Source organism: Chiloscyllium punctatum, chromosome 41, assembly GCF_047496795.1.
Source record: "Chiloscyllium punctatum isolate Juve2018m chromosome 41, sChiPun1.3, whole genome shotgun sequence".
Lineage (NCBI taxonomy): Eukaryota > Metazoa > Chordata > Chondrichthyes > Orectolobiformes > Hemiscylliidae > Chiloscyllium > Chiloscyllium punctatum.
The window spans coordinates 13,516,020-13,542,471 of record NC_092779.1 but is presented as its reverse complement, the minus strand read 5'-3'; the positions used below and the strand labels follow the sequence as shown (position 1 = coordinate 13,542,471).

Here is a 26,452-nt window from a genome sequence, read left to right as displayed (position 1 = left end):
AGAAAGTACACGGAGCGAAAAAAAAACCATGATACCATGACCAGCAGAACACAAAAGCAAAATACTGCAGATTCTGGAAATCTAAATGAAAAAGAAAACACTGGAGAAACTCAGCAGGTCTGGCAACCTCTGTGAAGAGAACAGAAGAAATTATATTTCAAGAGTCAAAAGGTGCAGTGCTGGAAAAACATAGCAGGTCAGGCAGCATCCGAGGAGCAGGAGAATCAATATTACAGGCATACGCCCTTCATCAGATAGATGGGTAGGGGACTGAGAGGAAGGTAGCTGGGAAGGCAATAGGCAGATGTAGGTGGGGGTGATAGTGATAGGCTGGAGGAGAGGGTGGAATGGTTGGGTGGGAAGAAAGATGGACAGTTGGAAAGTTGGATCAGGGATGAGGTGATGGAGGGGGAGGTGAGGGAGATCAGAAAACTGGTGAAGTCGATATCGATGCAGTGTGGTTGGAGGGTCCTTACACATCCAGCAGAGATTTTCCTGCACATCCAAACACCTCATCTGCTGTGCTCGCTCCCCTCAATGTGGTCTTCCCATACACTGGGAAGGCTGGATGCCAACTTGGGGAACATTTCAGGGAATGTCTCTAAGATGCTCGCACCAAACAATCCTACCGCCCTGTGGCCGACCATATCAACAACCCCGCCCCACTCTGCCAAGGACATGCAGGTCCTGGGCCTCCTCCAATGCCAAATGCAAGCCACCCAGTACCTGGAGGAAGAACACCTCATGTTACACCTTGGTACCCTCAAACCACACGGCATCAACGTCAATTTAGCAGATTCCTCATCTCCCTTCCCCCCACCTTATTCCAGATTTAACCCTTCAATTTGGCACAGGCCTCTTGAACTGTCCTACCTGTCCACCTTCCTTCCCTCCTATCCACTCCGCCCTCCGCTCTGACCTACTCCATCTACCTATCACTTCTCAGCTACCATCCCTTCAGCCCCACCCATCTCTCAGACCCATCACCCAGCCCCACAATCCTGACGAAGGGTCAATTCCCCTGCTCCTTGGATGCTGCCTGTCCTGCTGTGCTTTGCCAGCAACACACTTTTCGACTTTGATCGCCAACATCTGCAGTCCTCACTTTCTCCTAATTTGTATTTCAAATCCAATCTAATTTTTGAGAAACTGGAAGGAAAAACAATACAATAACCATTGGGACAGTTCAAAAATATCTTCACATGAGCAACTTGGCACTACCAGCATTTTACACATTTATTACTTCTGTTCTTTTAAATTCACTTGTGGGCCATGAGCGTTGCTGGTCCAACACCTATTGCCCACCCCTAGTTGCCCTTGAACTGAATGGCTTACTAAGCTATTTCAGAGGGCAGATGAGAGTCCACCACATTGCTCTGGATCTGGAGTCACTTGTAGGCCAGACCAGGTAAGGGTCACCAAAGGACATTAGTAAGCCAGATTGGTTTTTCCATCAATTGGCAATGGCTTTCATGACTCTGAATTCCAGGTGTGGTTTGTTTTAAAATTGAATTCAAATTCCCCGGAACGTTATCTGAGTTTCTGGATTAATAGTCTAACAACAATATCACTATGCCATCACTTCTACTAAGTGGGCGGCACAGTGGTTAGCACTGCTGCCTCACAGCGCCAGAGACTAGGGTTCAATTCCAGCCTCAGGCAACTGACTATGTGGAGTTTGCACATTCTCCCAGTGTCTGCGTGGGTTTCCACCAGGTGCTCCAGTTTCCTCCCACAGTCCAAACATGTGCAGGCCAGGTGAATTGGCCATGCTAATTTGCCCGTAGTGTTAGGTGAAGGTATGTGGAGGGATGGGTGGGTTGCGCTTCAGCGGGTCAGTGTGGACTTGTTGGGCCGAAGGGCCTGTTTCCACACTAAGTAAGTAATCTATCTAATCTAAACTTTGTCATGGTGGTCAGGACACCCAGTATAATTCCACTGCTCTCTTCTAAAAGAGTGACCATGGGATTTTCTAAGTCCAATTGAGGGGGCAGATGGGGCCTCAGGTCAATATCTCATTCAAGAGATGGAACATCCAAAAAGTACAGAATCCCTTCTGGACTCCACTAGAAGATCAACTGCAACTGAAGATTTAAGGTGAAGGGCTGAGGTTTAGAGGAGATTTGAGGAGAAGTTTGTTTCCATCCAGAGGTTGATGGGAATCTGAAACTCTCTGCCTGTAGGGGTGGTAGAGACAGAAACCCTCAAAACATTTTAAAAGCATTTAGTGGTGCACTTGCCATACCAAGGCACACAAGGTTATGAGCCAAGTGCTGGCAAGTGGGCATAGCGTAGTTGGGTGATTGTTTTTGACGGGCATGGACATGATGGACCCAATGGCCTTTTTCTGTGCTGTAGGCATCAATGACTCTGATGTTGAAGCTTTCCAATTCTTCTATATCACAAACTATAAAGAGGCATCAAGAAAACTGAAAACACAGCAGGTACAACTAAATCTACCAGATAGCAAAGTTTTTTTCTAAAAAGGCATGCAATCGTAATGCCCAAGATGCACTCACCTCCTCCCTCGCATGTTCCACTTGCTCCTCAAGGTGTTCGTTCCTTTCAGTTAGCGTCCTGTTCTTCTTTAGCAAAGACTGACCAATCCGTGCAGCTAACTCTAAATCACGCTCTTTCTGCAAGTGACAACACAAAATTTAACATTATCTGAATCAGTGAAAGATGAAAACATTGACAATAGGGTGTTTTTTTTGCCTCAGCAAAACTCAGTTCTGTACTACCATTTACCTACTGACAAGAATTTACAGAGTGGCTCATTAATCTCCAAGTTTGACTCATTCCATGTCAATCTGTATATGCTCAAGTCACTAGCAAATCAATGCCCTTCAATGTACACACTCCAACTCAAGTGATAGAATTAACACCTCCTCTATTCATATATTTTCAAAGCTTGAAACAAAGTTTGTAAACTCCATGACTCTGAGCTTCCTCCTCCCAAAGCAATGCAGTGTAAAATATACTGAGCAACAGACTTTCAATGCACATCTAGAGCAATAAATTCACACTCCCACCCCTGTGCATCTACAGATTTCCCCTTGTTTCTTTCGGACGTGAGCTCATCATCTGCCCAACTGTTTTCTGGTATAGAACTGCAGGCAAGGATTCAAGGCACCTGTCAGTCTCAAACTAATTGAGCAGGTCAACAAAGATGACAAAACACCTCTGAAATTAGTATTATGACAGCAGAAGACATCACCCTGGCTTCAGGCAACACAACTATAATTTAGGTGAGCTAAGGAATCAGGTTACTATCTATTCTGTTCACCCTTCAATACTAAATCACACAATTGCTTGTAATAGGTTTCTGAATCCAAGTGGAAAATGATACATGGTGCCTGTGTACATGTTCTATTAGCAAGAAATTTGTTTTTTTAATTAAAGTTACTTTGATTATTGTCAATGCTCTCACTTCCAATTCCAAGGACAGCAAACCCACTGCTGGATATGGTCCGTTCTTTGACCTCCCATTCCTTACTCCAAGTGGTCATTTTCTTTTTTGCTCATTTTATCTTATGAGCTTGTTCAGCAAAATTACTCAAGAATAGATAGCATTACGTAGAGATATAAGCCTCCCATTGCATTATAAAAAGAGTAGAAGGAAATGGACCACGTACAGGCAGATGGGATTAGTTTAGAACATTATGGTCAACGCAAACATGGTCAGCTGAAGAGCCTGTTATTCAGCTGTACTGTTCCATGGTCTATGTTCTATATTACTGCATCTTTGTTTACAATTTCAGCTCCGTCCATCCCTACTTCCATAATCTCCTCTGGCCCTACACACCTCCAAAATCTCCACATTCCTTTAATTCTAGCCTCTCAAATTCAGTTCACATTTCTCCACCACCACAGGCTGTGACTTCGCTTCACTGAGCCACAAGTTCTGGAATTCCTTCCTTCTACCCCTCCGTCTCACTTTCCTCCTTTAATGACAGAATTGTTATGGCACAGGAAGAGGCCATTCAGCCCATCAAGCCTACACTAATTCTGTGACCTGGTGCCAATCGCTGGCCTTTTCCCCACACATCATGTCAATTCAAATTATCATCCAATGCCTCTCCCAAACGACTCAATTGCACCTGCCACTATCACATTTCCAGACAAGATGCAGAGGTGCTGGTGTTGGACTCGGGTGGACAAAATTAACAATCACAACACCACGTTATTGTCCAACAGATTTATTTGAAACCACTGGCTTTTGAAGTGCTGCTCTTTAATCAGGTAGCTAGCTTCCAAATAAACTTATTGGACAATAACTTCAAGTTTTGCAATTTTTATCATGTCCAGGCAATGAATTCCATTCCCAAGACAGTTATTTTAAAAAAAAACTTTGACTAAATGTTTGCTCCTCTGACGCAATATCTCCTTAAATGGCTCAGCGGTGTACTTTACAACTCTCCTTGGAAGCAGCTTTGGATGTTTCCTTACTTTAAAGGTGCGATATAACTCTAAGTTGTCGTTGGTGCAAAGTTGATAGTGAAAGCTTTCAGAGGTTAAGTATACAGCCTCACATCATTGCAGAAAGTTCCTTATGGCAGGATCTCCAGTTGTTGCGTTCATGATCTTATGGTCATGAGTTTCAAAATGGGGCTGCCAGATGCCAACCCAGCAATCAGTCCCAGTTTACATCTGTTCAGATAATGAGACTATACATGATTCAAACAGAGCCAGTTTTTCTCAATACATTTATTGTCCCACTCATTGTTCCAATGAAACAAATCAAACATTTTGACATGGCAGGTTTATACTTTAAGAGTTGTGCATTGTGATAAAGCTTGATAATTTTCAAATAAAATTAAAGCATTCCCTTAATTATAAGCTGTTTGAAGGTTTGTCAGGAAAAAAAGTCTAATCTAGGCTTGCAAACACACTTTAATAATATTTCACTTTCAATTTTATCAAACATTTTATTGACTGCAAGTAGTCACATTTGGTAATATTCTAAGTCAATGCTGCAACAATCTATGACTAAGATACATTTTCAAAACAAGATAAATGAGCACAGCACATTTATAGGAGGAAACAACAGTAAATGGTACAATTTACTGTTTCTCTTTACCTTGTCATCAGCTGAATAAAATAAACCTGGGAATTATCCCAAACACTAGCACTTTTCAGTGTGCTTGCTGAGTTTAAAAAAAGGGAAACTCCATTTCATTAGTTTGCTGTACCCTCAGTTGCCGTAACATTCCCAGACATCTGCAGCCAATTGCCACAAAGACTGAAAACAACAGCGTTTTAAGCTACAGGGCAGAATGACCAATCCCTAGCTTGAATACTGTTTGTAATGAATGTCTTTGGCCCCCAGAGAAAAGTGCTTTTGGATTTCTCACTTCAACTGCTACTCTGCCACGTTCTTCTAGAAAGAAAGTGCTCATATAATAACAAAGGTCTAGTCACCTACTTCACATAACCAAAATAAGGGAGCTTGTTTTCCTACACAACATATAAACATATCTATTTATAATACTGTCTGTATGGTAGGATTGTTATATTGCAACACATTTCACTAATTATGTACTAGCCAAACTCCAACATCGGTGCTTGCAAACCACAATATGTAAAAACCTTTTTAACCACCATGCAAGTTAGCCATTCCTTCACACAAGCTTGTCTATACTTGATTTGGAGATACCGGTGTTGGACTGAGGTGTACAAAGTTAAAAATCACACAACACCAGGTTATAATCCAACAGATTTAATTGGAAGCACACTAGCTTTCAGAGCGACGCTCCTTCATCAGGTGATTGTGGAGGGCTCGATCGTAACAGGATTTGTTAGCAAAAATTTGCAGTGTGATGTAACTGAAATTATACATTGAAAAATTGATTGTCGGTTAAGCCATTCATCTGTTAGAATACAGTGATAGTTTCACTTCTTTCATGTGTAAATCACAAAACCTTTTTTTTTAAAAAAGTTGCATTCTCGGGTTAGCTGTTAACAATGGTGATAGCTAGACAATATGTTCACAGTTACATCACGCTGCAAATTTTTGCTATAAATTCTGTGTTACGATCGAGCCCTCCACAATCACCTGATGAAGGAGCATTGCTCCGAAAGCTTGTGTGCTTCCAATTAAACCTCTTGGACTATAACCTGGTGTTGTGAGAGTTTTAACTTTGTCTATACTTATCTGCCTTTGTTCCTCTGTTCTTCTACCTCACATCCAGCCACTCCTGCTGAATTCCAACACAACAATATATTGTCCAGCTTGTACCATAAACTACCCAAGCAACACAAACCTCTCCCCTGACCAAGTTTCCACTTGAATCTCTAACCAGATTCTGTAAGGCAAACAGTCCAGCCACTCACTCCCATGAGCAATGCACCAGGAAATAAAATTATATATGGTGTGTCACAGTTCAGCTGTAGTTTCAGTTGCTGTCAGTGTTGTAGTCCAGAGTTAGGTAGTGCTGGCAGACTCTCCAATGTTCTTCCCATCGCTCCTGGTCTGCCCACCTGCCATGAGCATATGTTCATAGTATTTGCAGGTTGGCACACAAAAATGTTTGGCCATGTCCTGAAAGCACATACCTTGGCCATCAGGTACTGGAGGGGGGCTTAAACCCGGTACTTCTGGCTCAGTGGTAGAGACAGCTCCCACCATGTCACAAGACTCTTTCTCAGAATGGCAGCTAGTGACAAGTGGTGTCCTGCAGGGCTCAATGTTGGGGTCGCAGCTGTTCACTTTATACATTAATGATCTGGATGAAGGAACTGGGGACATTCTGGTGAAGTTTGCCAATGATACGAAGTTAGGTGGACAGGCAGGTAGTTCTGAGGAGGTGGGGAGGCTGCAGAAAGATTTAGACAGTTTAGGAGAGTGGCCCAAGAAATGGCTGATGAAATTCAATGTGAGCAAATGCGAGGTCTTGCACTTTGGTAAAAAAGAAGATAGGCATGGACTATTTTCTAAACGGTGAGAAAATTCATAAAGCCAAAGTACAGAGGGATCTGGGAGTGTTAGTCCAGGATTCTCTAAAGGTTGACTAGCAGGTTGAGTCCATGGTTAAGAAAGCAAATGTAATTTTGTCATGTGTTGGAATGTAAAAGTAACGATGTGCTACTGAGACTTTATAAGTTCTGGCTAGGCCCCATTTAGAATATGGTGTCCAGTTTTGGGCCCCACACCTCAGGAAGGATATACTGGCACTGGAGCGTGTCCAGCAGAAATTCACATGGATGATCCCTGGAATGGTAGGTCTAACGTATGATTAACAGCTGAGGATCCTGTGATTGTATTTGTTAGAGTTTAGAAGGTTGAGGGGAGATCTAATAGTAAGTTACAAGACAATGCATGGCTTAGAAAGGGTGGACACTGAGAATTTGTTTCTGTCAGGCGGGGATACTAGGACCTGTGGGCATAGCCTTAGAATTAGAAGGGGTCAATTTAAAACTGAAATGAGGAGACATTCCTTCAGCCAGAGAGTGGTGGCCTGTGGAATTCATTGCCACGGAGTGCAGTGGGACATTAAATGCCTTCAAGGCAGAGATTGATAAATTCTTAATCTCACAAGGAATTAAAGGCTACAGGGAGAGTGCGGGTAAGTGGCGTTGAAATGCCCAACAGCCACGATTGAATGGCGGGGTGGACTCGATGGGTTGAATGGCCTTACTTCCACTACTGTCTTATAAGACTCTGATTTGATTTATTACTGTACTGTACCTTGGTACGTATGACAGAAAAAATGTGCTTTACAGGCAGATCGTACTCTACAAGTACACCAAGGTAACAGAACAGAGTACAGGATACAACATGAGAAGGTGCAGAGAGAGATTAACATTAAAAAGATCCATTCAAAAGTCTGATACCTGCAGGGAAGAAGCTGTTTTTGAATCTGTTAGTACGAACTTTTACATCTTCTGCCCGACGGAAGAACATGGAAAAATGTATAACCGGGGTAGAAGGGGTCTTTGATCATGTTGATTGCTTTTTTGATGCAATGGCAAGTATAGATCAAGTCAATAGATGGGAGGCTGGTTACTACACTAAAATCACTATCCATCTACCACCACCTGAGAAAAAGAGCAGGAAATGACATCACCAACCAAAACAAACCCAAACATAGAAATAGAAAGCAGGAATCATGTACAGTGCTTCGCCTGAGGCCCATTGATGATGTTACCTAGTAGGGTGATGAAATGTCTGGAAATGAATCTCCCAGCTCAGCGAGCAAACCTACATTCAGAACCTCAACCTGAGCTACAAATCTTCTCAAAACTCACTAAAATCATTGCTTTGAACTCAACCAAGTCATTGCTACCAAATCTAACTTTCTACTATGTCGAGACATTAACTGCACTCTTTATTGCATACTTTTAAGCCAGAGTTGAGAGTGTGGTGCTGGAAAAGCACAGCACGTCAGGCAGCATCCGAGGAGCAGGAGACTCAACATTTCAGGCATAAGCCCTTCATCTGGGCAATCATTCCTAATGAAGGGCTTATGCCCGTAACATCGATTCCCCTGCTCCTCAGATGCTGCCTGACCTGCTGTGCTTTTCCAGCTCTACACTCTCGACTCTGATCTCCAGCATCTGCAGTCCTCACTTTCTCCTTACTTTTACATAATTCAGGATTACTGCTTCTCTTTTTATCGTAAACTGTCAAGTTTTGAAATTGAATCTTTAAGTTTCTGCGAAATTTTCAACAGCACAGTGCTTAGCACTGCTGCCTCACAGCACCAGGGACCCAAGTTCAATTCCAGCCTCGGGCGACTGTCTGTGTGGAATTTGCACATTCTCCCCATGTCTGCGTGGGTTTCCTCCAGGTGCTCTGGTTTTCTCCCACATTCCAAAGATGTCGAGGTTAGGTGGATTGGCCATGCTAAATTGCCCGTAGTGTCCAGTAATGTGCAGGCTAGGTGTTACAGGGATAGGTAAAAACAAGGGCTGCAGATGCTGGAAACCAGATTATAGATAAGAGTGGTGCTGGAAAAGCACAGCAGTTTAGGCAGCGTCCGAGGAGCAGAAAAATCGATGTTTCGGGCAAAAGCCCTTCATCAGTTACAGGGATAGGGTAGGCGAGTGGGTCTGGGCAGGATGCTCAGACAGCCTGTGTGGATCCAACGACCTGCTTTCACACTGAAGGGCTTTACGATTCTATGAGTCATAATAGTAATTAACTGGCAACTTTGAAGCAGCTCACATTAAAAGGAATGAATCTTGTTTTTGCTTTGATCGAACATTATGTTTCTATAATAAACACTTACCTCTTCTAGCAGACGAGTGACAGCATCTATATCATTGTATGTTTTAGTCATCTGGCCCACTCTTTCAGCACATAGAACTGAAAAGTGAAAGAGATTTACAACTTTAACCATTGGCACAGAACTGCAAAGCTTGGTCAGCATGCAAATACAAATTCAACAGAAAGTTACTGGTATCTAATTCATTGAATTGTTTGTTTAAAAGAATTAATTATGGTTTAATGAAACAAGAAAATTAAATCAGCCACTTAATTTCTTTCAGACAAATCCATATTTTGTCGATTCAAAACGAAGTGAACATTGGCTGAAATAAAATTCATGAAAAACCTTTAGGGAACGATCCTTTGAATCAAACATTTAACACTAAAATGGTTATGGTAAGAAAAAGGAGGAAATAAAAAGAAGAAAATAGATTCCAGTCCACTAGTCAATTTATTTGGGTTCAGAAATTATGCAGTGTTACAGACTCACTCACAACCCAAAAGTGAAGCTCGTACGCGATAGTCTGACAATGGTCAATATTGGTGGGGTTCATCAAGATTGGCAATTGCCAAAGTCGCCCAGAAATTGGACACGAATTTCAAACTCCACTTCAATAATGCCACATTGCTTCCAAGAGCTGGATATTTCAGAATGCAAGCGAGCAAAGGAATAAGACAGATGCTGCCAGAAGTTTTTATAAAATGTAACACACGATAATCATAGACAAGGCCTTTCGTGTTTCCTACACTCCTCTGAAATCCTTACAAGGTACACAAATAAGAAGAAAATATTGGCGGTGAATAATCTGACAGTCAAATACTACTGTTTGTGCAAGTCTGATAGAAAAGGTAGCCTACTATCAGGTTCTTCAAAAGGAGCAAAAAAATTGTCAATCAAAAATAAGACAGCATGAAAAATAATGTCAAAATATTTAATTATCCAACAATGGCTACTATTATAACCAAACAACACAAACTGTTAGACATGATTATTTTGTTTTCCATTATGACTATTAACATGTCTATATTAAATAAAGCTCTGATTCCACAATGACAATGATCTATATGATGCTTTTTAAAAATCTAGATAAACTAGAAACTGTTAAGTCATAAACCTGACAAGTCAATCTCAGTGACCTATATAGTCAGACTTCCAACATCATGTTAAACTAGGTCACTAATATCTATACTAGGAATTTCCTTACCAACATCCAAGGAAACGCACTGCACGTGAACTGGAGAACGCAGATAACCCTTCGGCTAAAACATTTCTATTAATGAAGTGTTTTCTGTGATCAAGCACAGCCTCCCTTATCGCTCAGTCCTCACTTCCCTTTCCCAACATCTGTTTCTATTTCTAGGGATAGGCTAGCCACCAACTCCCAGTTACCTGGACTGTACATTCTCAATCCCCCTGCATCCAGCAAGGACTCCATTCCATTCTCCAAGTTTCCGCCTCCATCTGTTCCGATGATGCTGCCTTCCACAGGAGAGCCTCAGAATATCCGCTTTTTTCCCTCAATCAGGTGACACAGCGAGTTACCTGCACTTCACTCAGTCGAGTCTACTGTATTCACTGCTCACAATGTGATCTCTTCTGCATTGAAGTGACAAAACGTAAACTGGGTGACTGCTTTGCAGAACACCTTTGTTCTATCCACAAAAATGACTAAGAGCTTTTGGTTCCCTGGCTAACATCTGTATCACAGGCTTGTTGTAGTGCTCTGGCAAACCTTATTCCAAGCTGGATGGACAGCATTTCATTTGCCGCTGGGGGACCCTGCAGCCTCTAGGACTCAATGTCCAGTTCAATAATTTTAGACCCTGAACACCTCATTCCATATACTTTCCGCATCCCCACACAAAACACCCTATCATGCCATGGGCTGCTTTCAGCACAGCCAACCCATTTTCACCTGTTCGTTGTCCCCCATTATCAGCTTTTCTTCCTCCCTGGCTCATCACGATTTCACCAGTGTCCTCATTTCCCTTCCCCCCACTTCACTATTCCAGTCCCAAGCCTCCAATTCGACATCACCCTCCTGACCTGTCCATTGTCTTTCCCATCTATCCTCTCCACACCCCCCCGACCTATTGCCTTCTCCCCCACCTTCATCTAGCTCCCCCCTCCCCCCCCCCCCACCTCTGTTTATCTGTCAGCCCTCCCGTCCCACAAGACTCATTCCCAATGAAAGGCTTATGCCTGAAATGTAGATTCTCCTGCTTCTCAGATGCTGCCTGACCTGCTATGACTTCCAGCACCACAAAATCAACTCAATCACACCTTTGTTTACCCAACTCACTTTCTCTCTGGGTACCTTTCTGCTCTCTCACCCACCCCCTTGCCAGCCACCTACTATCAATTCTGAAGAAGGGTCACTGGACTAGAAACATTAACTCTTCTTTCCTTCCACAGATGCTACCAGACCCCAAGTTTCTCCAACAATTTCTTTGTAATTGAGAAGCATCTTTGTAGTTGGTCTGAGGTACAGCAAACAAAGGAGCAGCTCTCTTTTAAAGCATTTAATTGGATTTTTTTAAGGCGCTTTGATTGCTAGCAAAAAGTCACCTTTATGGAAATTCAAAAAGCTCCTACTTAAGAAGTCAAAAAGACCATGATCTGTTATAAAACCTGTAGCGTTTATGTGAAACAATAAAATATATTGAAAATATTGCTTGGAATTTATCCAACATGGCTGTAAATTTAACTGATTACACTGCTGCAAATCAGACCTTTATGAATCGCATAAAAATTTTAAAAAGCACTCAAGTTGAAATCCATGTAAGTCCTTAAAAAGCAGTTGGTTGCTTATTGCATATTCTGTGTTAGAAAGCTTTAATGCAACAAAAATCTCAACATGTGCTGTCAGATCAATTCTCCAAGGGATTCTTTTAAATAGAAATTGGAAAAACAGTACCATCACTTCCCCACTATTGACTTTCCAGAATGTTGTGAAAAATAGGCTTCCACATCATAGAAAACTCATTAAAATAGAATAGTTGATCAAGTGATCCAGACTGAAATGCTATCAAATACATATTGCGTTGGCATGACTTGAATCACCAATGATTGGATTCTTGGCAAGGTCAGAGACACTGGATTTCAGTCTACAATGTTCAAAATTAGGTGCAGCTGAAGAGAGAAAAAATAATTTACAAAACAAAACAGAACAAATCATTTCTTTTGTTCTTCCGATAAGCATTGAGCACTCGACATCAGATAAGCACTCCTCTTTCAGGTTCAACATAAAGGCTTGAAGCTTGAATAACAGAATTATAGGAATCATCTAGTGTTACGTTTCATTATGTATGAGGGCAGGGTGATACTCCTTTCAGCAGGATGGACAACTCCTAAATTACACGCTGAGAACAATTCTTATATTTCAACTTGAATTGATCAAAATGCTCTTGCACCAATTTGAAACAGAAAAATTGTTTTCCAAAGCATTGCAAGTACAAAAAAGTTAAGATTTCAAATTTAACAAGATTTAAATTTGTTGAGAAAGTACCTATGGTTTTACAATTTCAAACCATAACATTTTATTTCTCATATGCTAAAAAGATACTATTATATCTGAAACTCACAATGGGTTAACATCAAATTTAAATCTATTCAGTTTTGGCCAGCACGGTTTTCACTTCCCGAATCGCAAGAGAGTTAATGATACTCGATTTGCCCATGTAAAGCAGATGTAGTTTTTGCAAATATATTCAGAGAATAGTGGCAGCACAATAGGCCATTATTCAGCCAGTTTAACCTGTGCTGGCTCTCTGCAAGAGCAATTTAGCTTCTCCTCACTTCCCTGACTCTTTTACCAGAACTGAACATCTTCTCCTTTGCCGACTCATCCTTCTGAAAGCCGTAGCGGAATTTGCTGAACTTTTGGTTGCCAAGACTGCCAGCATGCTATAGGTTGTAGTCATGTCCACTAGAGTGATCCGAGATGCATAGATTCAGTGCCATCAATCCTTCTCATTGGTATTAGTTTAAGTTACTGATACCAAGTGGAGGAAGGATGTCAACAAGAGGCTCAGTCTTGGAGAATTAGATTTATTACAAATGTGGATAGCTGTGTGTATTTGATTGACATGAAGAGGATACAAGAGAGTGTTTTGTAAGGCCTCAAGTTATAATTGAAAGTACTCATTATAATGACTAAAACATTCTGGTACTCAACTTAGAGATAACTGAACAGCTCAAACCCATTGGTTAGCAGCTCCCAGGAACAGTTCTCTATACCCTTTCAGGTGAAGTTAATGTCGTGATGTCCCCTTTAGAATAACCCATAAGGGCACTAACTAACTCATACAACAGATCCTGGATCCATCACCGGCATTGGCAGTGCATTCCAGATCAGGGCAAAACAAATATGAACGCAGGTGGAGGAATGATCAGTCAACTGGCAGAAATGGAAACGTGTGGGTCATTGAAAGGGAAGTTCACAAAGGAATGGAGAAGAGTTCTGTCAATAAGGTGGTTTGAGAGCATTCACATATGTAGAACCATAGAACAACTACAGCACAGAAACACACCGTTCAGTCCAATGTATCTGTGGCTGCTTAGTAAACCAGCCATCCACTATAGGCCCACTTCCCAGCAGGAGTGAGAGATTGCCCTCCAGTCCTTCTTAGAATCACCTCAAATAGGTGTCCCCTGGTACGTGACCTCTCCAATAGGGTAAGCAGGTCTTTCCTGCCCACTCTATCCAAGCCCTTTATTATTGTGTACACCTGAAGTAAGTCAGTCCTCAGCTTCCTCTAAGGAAAACACAAGTTTATCCAATTTTGCCTCCAAGCTGCAATTTTCAAATCTTGGCAATGTTCTTCTAAATCCTCTCTGCACACTTCGAGAACAATTGCATCCTTCCTGTACCGTGGGTACCAGCAATCTCCAATTGTGGCCTAACCAGTGTCTTATATGGTTCCAGCATTAGATCCCTGCTTTTGTACTCAGTTCCTCAGCCAATGAAGGGAAGCATCCACATGCCTCCTTAACCACCTTAGGTCCTTGACAGGGCAGATAGATAAGGACATTCCCTCCAAAATCTCTCACTTCCTCTATCTATTCTGTTTACTGCTTATTCCTTTGCTTTGACTGCCACCCACAAATGCTTAATCCTGCATTTCACGTGGACCAAGCAAAGCCATTCACTGGTAATTTCCCCAGTACACTCTCCTATTCTGCAGCCTTCATTTTACTGGGGGTAAGAGACTGGCTTTAACTTGAGTCTTCCTGTTGTAAAGATAACTGAGATCAGATCAACATCCCACAACACTATGCAATCAAACGTCAATGAACTGCTCCTATTTCTGACAGGAACTTACACTTTTTCCCCGAATCCTCCAATGCAGTAATATATCACGAAGCAAACTGATTCTATTGCTCGAAGGGATTACTTGTCATTTTGGAGTTAGCTCTGATTCAGTGGTAAGTGATTAATTAGAATTCAGAAATGGAAAGTTTTTTTTGCATAAAGGAGGAAAATTTGAATACGATTCAACTAGAGATGACTAATGCTTTGTCATTGTCAGCAAGATTGTAGATTCCAAACTTAACAGCATAACAACATTACGTGGTGTTCACCACCCATCACGATATCTGTTGCAATAAAGAATCTCAAACCGACTGTTTACATGCCACAATGCACTAAATTAAAAAATATTTGTAGCTAATAACTTACCATCGTGTACGACAGAAATCCAAGAAACCTAGAATACACCCATGCGCATGGAACCCAAAACTACAAACTGAAAGCAAAATTTGACGGATAAAGTCCACATGCACATCAACGGGAAACAAAGCAATCAGTATTATTTATACGGACCATAGCTGTGCTGCCTTTTCATCAGTATATTAATACACTACAAAGACTCTTGTGTGTCATCTCTGAAAGTTGCCACCCAGGTAAATAGTGCGGTGAAGGCAGCATATGGCGTACTGGCTTTTATTGGTAGAGGAATTGAGTTCCGGAGTCCTGGAGGTCATGTTGCAGTTGTATAAGACTCTGGTGCGGCCACATCTGGAGGATTGTGTGCAGTTTTGGTCGCCATACTATAGGAAGGATGTGGAGGCACTGGAACGGGTGCAGAGGAGGTTCACCAGGATATTGCCTGGTATGGTAGGAAGATCGTATGAGGAAAGGCTGAGGCACTTGGGGCTGTTCTCATTGGAGAAAAGAAGGTTTAGGGGTGACTTGATAGAGGTGTACAAGATGATTAGGGGTTTAGATAGGGTTGACCATGAGAACCTTTTTCCACGTATGGAGTCAGCTATTACGAGGGGGCATAGCTTTAAATTAAGGGGTGGTAGTATAGGACAGATGTTAGGGGTAGATTCTTTACTCAGTGAGTCGTGCGTTCATGGAGTGCCCTGCCAGTAGCAGTGGTGGACTCTCCCTCTTTATGGGCATTTAAACAGGCATTGGATAGACATATGGAGGATAGTGGGCTAGTGTAGGTTAGGTGGGCTTGGATCGGCGCAACATCGAGGGCCAAAGGGCCTGTACTGCGCTGTATTCTTCTATGTTCTATGTCTGTGGGATTGACCCTACTCTGAGCCAGGAGGCTTGGGTCTTGGGTCAAGGCTCACTTGCTCCAAAGAGAAGCAATAACATCTCTGAACATGTTGAAAATAAAAATATGTTTCTATCAACACATTATAAACAGAAAACTTGAAAATGCACAAATGTAACTGCATACACATGCACACACAGGATCGATCTACCAGTTGTAAACTAATTATCGCCAGTGTTGACTCTGGACTTTTGTACAAACTGCAATGCTTCGGGTGTGCCAGAAAGCACGTTCACTGCTCCACAATAAAAATAAAATAGTACATAACAAACAAGCCACTGTTTGTCTATAATTAAATGGCAGGGCAACTGACAATCTCTGGAGTTGGTCAAACTGAAATGAATGCTTTCTGAAATTCCCCAATTATACACTGATTCATGCAGTTTCGTCACATCCACCAGATGTATCTGATTGTGAAAACTACCAGCAACACTTCAAATCTGCATGTGAGCTAACCTGTTACAGCAGGTTCAAGACTAAATTCAGAAAATCAGTTTGATACTGGGCCCATCATGCCTGCAGTTCGGAAGAGTCCTCCAACTCAATCAAGGGAGGGGGACAGACTCAAGAGGGAGACAGACCAAGAAAGATAGACTCCTATCTTTACCTGGTCAGACCTACACGCGAATGCAGACTCAGTCTTATAAATATTTGAAATGTCAACATATAGCCAATTTCCTTTTTAAATTTACTCAACCCGGTTATTAAACACCTCTAGCATATGCAGAATCAAAGAACAATGCCAAGAGTTGAGAGGAATAGCTGTGAAAGAACAATCATAATTCCTACACTTCATTCCTTAATAGTTATCACTAATACTGTCACTTTAAAAATGTTGTCACATTAATTGGACATTTGTTTCTTTGTCTAAACTCCAAGCTGGATATTAATTCTTAATTACAGAACTGTGCAAGGAAATATGAAAAAGGTGTTTATGAACATAGTGGAATTACAGTAGAGGGAAGGAGGACTGAGGTTCATAGCTTTGTGGAGGAAACCATGTTAACGCGAGAAATTATTAAAAATCTTTCTGCATCCAAACTCAAACACGATGCTTCATATTAACATGTTGGGCTTAAGGATCTTGTTGAGCCAACGTGTCTACTGTGTGGTTGAAGACAGTGAACATGCTTTCCCCTTTTACATGCCCTAGCTGCTACCTTTTTATAGTGCACAAAGCCAACTGGCAGCAAAACACTAAAGGAGAGTCTCTCTCGGTCAGTACACAGTCTCTCCATCAAGAAGTCCTTAGCAGCACCTCCTCATAGTGACACTTGGGAATGCATGTTGGCTTCAGAAGTACTCAAGAGGAGGTTTGGACTTCTTAATATGCAGTGTGTGGGCCCACTGGTACATCAACACACTCCAGTACTGAGATGAACCTAGGTGCCAGCAATAGACAGACAGTTCTTCTGTCTTGTGGGCACCTCAGGAGAGCTGAAGGTGAAGGGAGATAAAAAACCTGAAAAATAAGTAAACATCCATTGGAGATCAGAGGCGACGCGTGAACAAATATAGGCTTTGCTACAAGCAATTTGTGTAATTGATGTTAGCACCTCCTGCCCCCCAGAAACTGTTCAGAACATGTCCCTGTTGTTGGACAGAACAAGTAATTTCATGGAGGAGAAAGTGAGGACTGCAGATGCTGGAGACCAGAGTTGAAAAGTGTGGTGCTGGAAAAGCACAGCAGGCCAGGCAGCATCCGAGGAGCAGGAGAATCGACATTTCGGGCATTCTTCAGGAATGAGGCTGGTGTGCCAAGCGGGCTGAGGTAAGAGCTGGGAAGGGTGGAATTTGGGGGGAGGGGCCCTGGGAAAACGATAGGTGGAAGGAGGTGAGGGTGAGGGTGATAGGCTGGAGAGGGGGAGCGCGGAGAGGTCGGGAAGATGATTGCGGGTTAAGAGGGTGGTGCTGGTTGGGACTGAGGTAAGGTGGGGGATGGGGGGGTGGGAGGGGAAATGAGGAAGCTGGAGAAATCCCTCCCGACCTCTATCAGCGTTCCGGAGAGACAACTCCCTCCGCAACTCCCTCGTCAGGTCCACACACCCCACCAACCCAACCTCCCCTCGTGGCACCTTCCCCTGCAACTGCAAGAAGTGCAAAACTTGCGTCCACACCTCTCCCCTCACCTCCCTTTAAGGCCCCAGTGGATCCTTCAATATCCATTGCAAATTCACCTGCACCTCCATACACATTATTTACTGTATCCGCTACACCCAACGTGGTCTCCTCTACATTGGGGAGACAGGCTGCTTACTTGCGGAACGTTTCAGGGAACACCTCTGGGACACCCGCATCAACCAACCCAACCGCCCAGAGGCTGAACACTTTAACTCCCCCTCCCACTCCATCAAGGACATGCAGGTCCTTGGCCTCCTCCATTGCCAGTCCCTGGCCACACGACACCTGGAGGAAGAGTGCCTCATCTTCTGCCTAGGAACTCTCCAACCACAAGGGATGAATGCAGATTTCTCCAGCTTCCTCATGTCCCCTCCCTCACCTTATCTCATTCCCAACCCTCTGACTCAGCACCGCCTTCTTGACCTGCAATCTTCTTCCCGACCTCTCCGTCCCCACCCCCTCTCCGGCCTATCACCCTCACCTCCTTCCACCTATCATATTCCCGGCGCCCCTCCCCCAAATTCCCTCCCCCCTACCTTTTATCTCAGCCCGCTTGGCGTACCAGCCTCATTCCTGAAGAAGGGCTTATGCCCGAAACGTCGATTCTCCTGCTCCTCGGATGCTGCCTGCCCTGCTGCACTTTTCCAGCACCACACTTTTCAACACAAGTAATTTCATGGGTAACTATGTTACAATATTGTGCTTCACTTGAGATGAAAGATCATTTCAACAAGCAACTTAACATTAATCTCAACAGAATCTTTAACTCGGATCATTTTCACCAACAGGGTGGGATATCAATGTAGGGGCACTGAGATGAGTCATGGCCAACCCCACCTCCAGCATCATAGCCTAGGAAAAATAAATGAAAATGGACAGAGACCAATACAGTTGAAAACACTGACTGGTTTGAAGCTTGCAACACTGTGAAGGAACCCATCAGTGAAGACAAGTGGCCTACTTTAACTATAAGAAGGATCCAATTGAGAAGACTCAATGCACTGAGTAATGGTCAAAGTAAAGTTAAGTAACTGTTAGTCAGTGTGACAATAACTACTGGTAGCAATTGTAAATAAATTCTCATTTGTCCTTTAACACAGCAACTGTAAGGGACATATATGAAGGAATTAAAAATGGAGAAGGTCCATCAGCAAAATAAATGGCAGAAATACATACAGACTAGGGTGGCCATTACTCACGACGACAAACAGCTGGAGAAATGGATGGTTTATTACTTTAAGTTGTACTCTAGAGAGAAGAGAGTCTTCAAAGAAGCTCCAGACACAAAAGAAAGGCTGCCTGTTATGGGCAAACCCTCATCGGAGGAGATAACAAAGAAAAAAAAGGGTCTCATCTGCCATGAGCAAAGTTCCAGATGCTAATATTATACTGACTGAACTCAAAGCATAGAAAGCCTGTATTCCTGCAGCACCTGCACAAAACTGTCTCAGTTGAACGGAGGTGGCCGGGATGTGTGGTTTGTGATACACACTGGTGCTTATAGCATGGGTTCAATTCCAGCACTGACCAAGGTTACCCCCCCACACCTCACCTGATGTGTGGTGCCCTCAGTTAAACCACCACTGGCTGCCCCTCCAAAATGACAGCACAGTCTTGTGATCCAGGAGGACTATGGTCCTTTTTAACTCTCACATCAACATTGATGAAAATAGTTCAGCTTTTCTTACCCAAAATCTAAGACACAACTATATTATGTTCTTGCCAGTGGGTGGCTCCAAGCTGAAAATGCTGCACAAATATCCTATATATAGGAACACCTTCAAGAGCAAATGGACAGACTCTCATCTATCATTTAAGTGTTTGTCCTGGCCATCAGCATCAGAAGATAAATGTCATGTTCTAAAATGTGACCTTACAACAAGGTATCAGTATTGAAAAATTGATGCTAGAGGTTTTTGATGGCCTAACATATCCCAGCCCCATTCAATGACATTACCATCACTGAATCCCCAGTTATCAACATCCTGGAGGTTTATCATTGACCAGAAACTGAACCAGACCAACCAAAGGATTTGGATGGGTATATGAATAGGGAGGGTTTGGAAGGATATGGGCCAAGTGCTGGCAGGTGGGACTGGATTGGGTTGGGATATACGGTCGGCATGTACAGGTTGGACCGTAGGGTCTGTTTCCATGCTGTACATCTCTATGGCTCTAAGTGCAGTTCTGAGGCAAGGAATCCTGCACCGAGTAACCCACCTTCTGGCTCATCGAGCTTGCCCATCATTCACAAGGCACAAGTCAGAAGTGTGATGGAATACTCCCAAACTGCCTGGATGGGTGCAGCTCCAACACTACTCAAGAAGGTCCACACCATTCAGTACAAAGCAGCCCACTCGATTAGCATCCCAGCGAACATCTTCAACATTAACTCCTCCACACACAGTAACAGCAGTTTGTACCATCAACAAGTTGCAAGATTCCTTCGTCTGCAACTTCCAAAACAGGGATCGATAATTTCAGCAACTACATGGGAACACTGTTGCTGGCAATTTCCCCTCCAACGCCCCATCCTGATTTGGAACTACATCATTGTTTCTTCACCATTGCTGGGTCAGAATCCCTGAATTCCATTCCTAAGGGCATGCCCCCAGATTGCAGTAATCCAAGGTGGCATCTCACCATAACCTCAAGAGCAATTAGCAATGGGCATAAACACTGAGCCAGCCAGCAACAGCTGTATCCCACTGAAAGAAAATGAAATTGCCAGCAATCTGTCACTTGATGGATGAAATCACCTTGTGAATTGCAGAAACTGCAGCTGTCATGTACCTGTTGAATAAAGGAATAACAGCAACTGACTTAAGCACTCCAAATTGCAAGTCTACCAAGCCAGTGTCCTCTGCACTCCTCTACCGTGGTGTCGCTTGGGTCAGGCAGAAGAAAAAAAATGAGCAGTTTCCACCTCCATTATTTTAGACGTAACTGTGAAATTTTGTCAGGACACCTTTAACGGAGCTTCTCGTGCATGCTAGTTCCATCAGCAGACATTCATTGCTAAGCCAATGGCATTTCAGTTACAGTCACTAGGTATTTCTCTGTTATATATCTGGAGACTTCCTGTACAGCGAGCTGAGTATTGGGCTGTGACTTACAACAGGTCCATACCTCCACTACAATGACTCCAATTGCTAAGACGTAAAGACAATAGATACTGACAACTAGATGACAGCTGTGACTTCTGGAGGTTGACCGTTTGGAAGGGGCAAGCAGAAATGAAAGCTCACCAGAGAATTCTGCACCATCTCAATTCACTGACATCCTTTGCAATAAATGGAGAGACTGCCATGCTCAAGTGGGTGCCTGAGCCACAGCAGATGATGCTCAACAGTGGACTATCAAGGTGCAAGCTAACATTTTGAGACACAAGGCTGTTACTCCATTATTCAAACAATTGGTCCCTCCAGTGTTATAATGTGTTGTGAACTCACTCGATACCCATACATGTATATTTAATGCATTAACCTGGTTTTTGAATCAGAAGAGTCTAGGATTAAACAATTTTAAAAAAAAATCTGTGCAGAAGCAAATTTAGCTTCTCTCCTAGGGAGGAGATCAAGACAGTTTATGGAATAAGTCACCTCAGCAGGACAGCAGTTCGTTAAGCTTCTGAAACAAGAGAGTTTGTTTAGAAATCTGCAGGTCACTAGACATGAGATTATTTAGGCTCTAGGATTTATGAAAAGATCATATCGACAGACTTGGAAAGCAGCCATAGAATCATCTCCACAATAAAGAAATGGTAAAATGACAGTTAATTAGAATGTGAAGATTAGATTAGATTAGATTAGATTACTTACAGTGTGGAAACAGGCCCTTCGGCCCAACAAGTCCACACCGCCCCGCCGAAGCGTAACCCACCCATACCCCTACATCTACCCCTTACCTAACACTACGGGCAATTTAGTATGGCCAATTCACCTGACCTGCACATCTTTGGAGTGTGAGAGGAAACCGGAGCACCCGGAGGAAACCCACGCAGACACGGGGAGAATGTGCAAACTCCACACAGAGAGTCGCCTGAGGCGGGAATTGAACCCAGATCTCTGGCGCTGTGAGGCAGCAGTGCTAATCACTGTGCCACAAGAATTGAGAGATGCATATAAATTCTGTAATCTCTATCAGATAGTGTTGGGAAGCAGGCTGAAATTTTGGTCTGCAGCGAGGTCATTCTTCAATATTTAGATTGTTTGCTGTGTTTTGTTTCTTTGTTTGCACTAAAAAAATTCTACAGCCTTATATCAACATTTCTCAGTGACAAACCACCATGTTAACTCACTTCCAAGCCAGGTTTCATTCTGGGATGACTTGTTCAGTAACACCAATCAGGTAGGGTCATAACAATATGCTAACAGGATTCTGCAAACATTTATCACAATAGTGTGAACGACAAAAAGTATTTTTTTTTAGGATAAAAAAGGTGAAGACTGAGCACATTAGACACCTTCATTCATTTACATATAACTCACTGAATGGGGGTAGTTACTGAAACATTACCACAGAAACCAAAGATAGGAGCAGGATAATCCACCCCTTGAGCCTGTTCTGCTTTTCAATATGATCATGGGTGATTGAGTTCAATAACCGAAGCCTATCCTCTCCCATATCCCTTCATCCTTTTAGACACCGCAGCTTTATCTACCTCCATCTTGAAAACATAATGCTTTGGCCTCAACTACTATCTGCAGTAATTTCCACAGACTCACCACTCTCTGGCTGAAGAAATATCTCCTCTCAGTCCTACTAGATTTACCCTTTATCCCTAAACTATGATCATATCTTTCCTGCATTTAACCTGTTAGAATCTGGTAAAATACCAATCCCGTCCAATTCTTTTAAACACCAGAGAATATAGTCCTAACTGACTCAACCTCTCAGATGCTAGTCCTGTTGTCCCAGGAATCAGTCTGGCAAACCTTTGCTGCACTCCCACGATTGCAACAGTATCCCACCTCAGATAAAGAGACCAAAATGCACACAATATTCCAGGTGTGACCTCACCAATACCCAGTATAATTGAAGACAGACATCCTTGTTCCCGTACTCGAATCTTCTTGTTAAAAAGGCCAACACATCGTTTACCTTCTTAACTGCTTGCTGCACCTGTGCACTTACTTTCAGCCACTGGTGCACAAGGTCATCCAGGTCTCATTGAGCATTCCCCTTTCTCAACTTAGGAGATTCAAATAATAATCCACCTTCCTATTTTTGCTACCAAAGTGTACAACCTCACATTTATCCCCATTATACTGCATCTGTCCACTCACTCAGCTTATCCAAATCACATTGAAGCATCTCTACATCTTCCTCACAGCTCACCCTTCCACTCAGCTTTGTGTTATCTGCAAATTTTGAAATATTACATTTAGTTCCCTCCTATTAGCATAGGTATAAACCTCCAATATGTATAATCATTAAAATATATAACTGTGGTACCCCACTAGTCACTGCCTTCCATTCAGAAAAGCAACCCTTTTTTTAAAAACTTTGTTTCCTGTTTGCTAAGCAATTTTCCAACCATCTCAACACACTACCCCCCCAATCCCATGCAGTTTAATTTTTATACATTAATCTAAGTGGGACTTCAAAAGCGTTCCAAAATTCTAAATAAACCACATCTCCTGGCTCTCCTGATCAACTCCACTAGTTACATCCTCAAAGAATTCCAGTTGGTTTCTCAAGTATGATTTACCTTTTATAAATCCATGCTGACTGTCTCATTCTACTACTAAGTGCTGTACTATAAAAGTCTTGATAATGGACTCTAGCATCTTCCCCATTACTGATAGAAAACAGAATTATACACCAATGAGTTTGACATCTACCTCCCTTTTTAAATAGAAGGGTTACATCAGCAACCCTCCAATCTGTCGGAACAGTTGCAGAGTTTTAGAATCTTGGAAGATGACCAAAGTAATCTCCAGATTACTGCCTGAGCCACGTGCCAATTGGCATAGGGATAAGAAAATTAGGGAAGTAAACACGTGGCTAAGGGATTGGTGTGGGAAACAGGGATTCCACTTCATGGGGCATTGGCATCAGTTTTGGAACCAGGTGGATCTGTACCGTTGGGACGGTCTCCACCTGAACCGATCAGGTACCAAGGTTCTAGCAAAGAGGATAAATAGGATGGTCAGTAGGACTTTAAACTTCTGAGTTGACAGGAAGGGAAAGTGAAAGTGACAGGGAGTATGGAGTTAAATGGAAAGATAAGCAGCAGGATAGCATGTGTGCAGGCGGATTTAAACTTGAGGCAGACTGGGAATGCAGCAAAAAGGATAACTTAGGACATCTTATGACTTCCAATATCTCTAACGATAAGAAAGTTAGCATTAAGGCACTTTACCTGAATGCTCATAGCATTTGTTACAAAGCAGATGAACTAATGGCACAGATCATCGTGAATGATTATGATGTGGTAGGCATCACAGAGACGTAGTTGCAGGGGGGTCAGGACTGGCAGTTAAACATCCAAGGATTTTCAACTTATCAAAAAGACAGGGAGGTGGGCAGAAGGGGCAGGGTTGCCTTGTTAGTCAAGAACAAAATTCAATCTATGGCACTGAATGACATAGCGTCGGATGATGTGGAGTCTGTGTGGGTGGAATTGAGGAACCGCAAAGGCAAAAAAAATCATAATGGGTGTTATGTACAGACCTCCTAACAGTGGTCAGGACCAGGGGCGCAACATGTACCGGGAAATAGAGAAGGCATGTCAGAAAGGCAAGGTCACAGTGATCATGGGAGACTTCAATATGCAGGTGGACTGGGTAAATAATGTTGCCAGTGGATCCAAAAAAAGGGAATTCATGGAATGCTTACAGGATGGCTTTTTGGAACAGCTTGTCATGGAGCCCACAAGGGAGCAGGCTATTCTGGACCTAGTGCTATGTAATGAACCAGACTTTATAGAAAATCTTAAAGTAAGGGAACACTTAGGAAGCAGCGATCATAATATGGTAGAGTTCAGTCTACAGTTTGAAAGAGAGAAGGCAAAATTGAATGTAATGGTGTTACAGTTAAATAAAGGTAATTATGAGGACATGAGAGAGGAACGGACGAAAATAGACTGGAAGCAGAGCCTAGCGGGGAAGACAGTAGAGCAAAGATGGCAGGAGTTTGTGGGTATACTTGTACAGAGGTTCATCCCCAAGAAAAGAAAGATTATCCAGGGAGGGATTAGACAGCCATGGCTGACAAAGGAAGTCAGGAAATGTATTAAAGAAAAAGAAAGACAGATCCTATAAAGTGGCCTTTGAGCACTGGGAAATCAGAAGATTGGGAAGGCTACAAAAACAAACAGAAGATAACAAAGAGAGAAATAAGGAAAGAGAGGATCAAATATGAAGGTAGGCTAGCCAGTAATATTAGAAAAGATTGTAAAAGTTTCTTTCAATATATAAGAAACAAACGACAGGCAAAAGTATACATTGGGCCACCTCAAACTGATACTGGAAGCCTAGTGATGGGAGATAAGGAAATAGCTGGAGAACTTAATAAGTACTTTGCGTCAGTCTTCACAGTGGAAGACATGAGTAATATCCCAACAATTAAAGAGAGTCAGGGGGCTGAGTTGAGTATGGTTGCCATTACAAAAAAGAAAGTGCTAGAAAAGCTAAAAGGTCTTAAAATTGATAAATCTCCTGGCCCCGATGGGCTACATCCTAGAGTTCTGAGGGAGGTGGCTGAGGAAATAGCGGAGGCATTGGTTGAGATCTTTCAAAAGTCACTGGAGTCAGGGAAAGTCCCGGATGATTGGAAGATCGCTGTTGCAACCCCCTTGTTCAAGAAGGGATCAAGACAAAAGATGGAAAATTATAGGCCAATTTGCCTAACCTCGGTTATTGGTAAAATTCTAGAATCCATCATTAAGGATGAGGTTTCTAAATTCTTGCAAGAGCAGGGTCGGATTAGAACAAGTCAACATGGATTTAGTAAGGGGAGGTCGTGCCTGACAAACCTGTTGGAATTCTTTGAAGAGGTGACAAGTAGGTTAGACCAGGGAAACCCAGTGGATGTGGTCTATCTAGACTTCCAAAAGGCCTTTGATAAGGTGCCACACGGGAGGCTGCTGAGCAAGGTGAGGATCCATGGTGTTCAAGGTGAGCTACTGGTATGGATTGAGGATTGGCTGTCTGACAGAAGGCAGAGAGTTGGGATAAAAGGTTCTTTTTTGGAATGGCAGCCAGTGACAAGCGGTGTCCCGCAGGGTTCAGTGTTGGGGCTGCAGCTGTTCACGTTATATATTAAAAATCTGGATGAAGGGACTGGGGGCATTCTAGCGAAGTTAGATGGACAGGTAGGTAGTACTGATAAAGTGGGGAGGCTGCAGAAGGATCTAGACAGTTTGGGAGAGTGGTCCAGGAAATGACTGATGGAATTCAATGTGAGCAAATGCGAGGTCTTGCACTTTGGAAAAAAGAATACAAGCATGGACTACTTTCTAAACGGTGAGAAAATTCATAAAGCCAAAGTACAGAGGGATCTGGGAGGGCTAGTCGAGGATTCTCTAAAGGTAAACATGCAGGT

The 26,452-nt window shown here is 42.7% G+C and overlaps 1 protein-coding gene across 6 annotated transcripts in view; it reads right to left on the bottom strand.

The window, feature by feature from the left end:
• Positions 1 to 26,452, bottom strand: part of trak1a (trafficking protein, kinesin binding 1a) — a 205,857-nt gene that overhangs the window by 38,060 nt on the left and 141,345 nt on the right. For all 6 annotated transcript variants that reach the window (XM_072560400.1, XM_072560401.1, XM_072560404.1 and 3 more), the window contains 2 exons: positions 9,231 to 9,307; positions 2,520 to 2,636 (listed from right to left, as the gene is read on the bottom strand). In XM_072560400.1, coding sequence (XP_072416501.1) covers positions 2,520 to 2,636; positions 9,231 to 9,307 — 194 coding nt within the window. The remainder of the gene's footprint in view (positions 1 to 2,519; positions 2,637 to 9,230; positions 9,308 to 26,452) is intronic.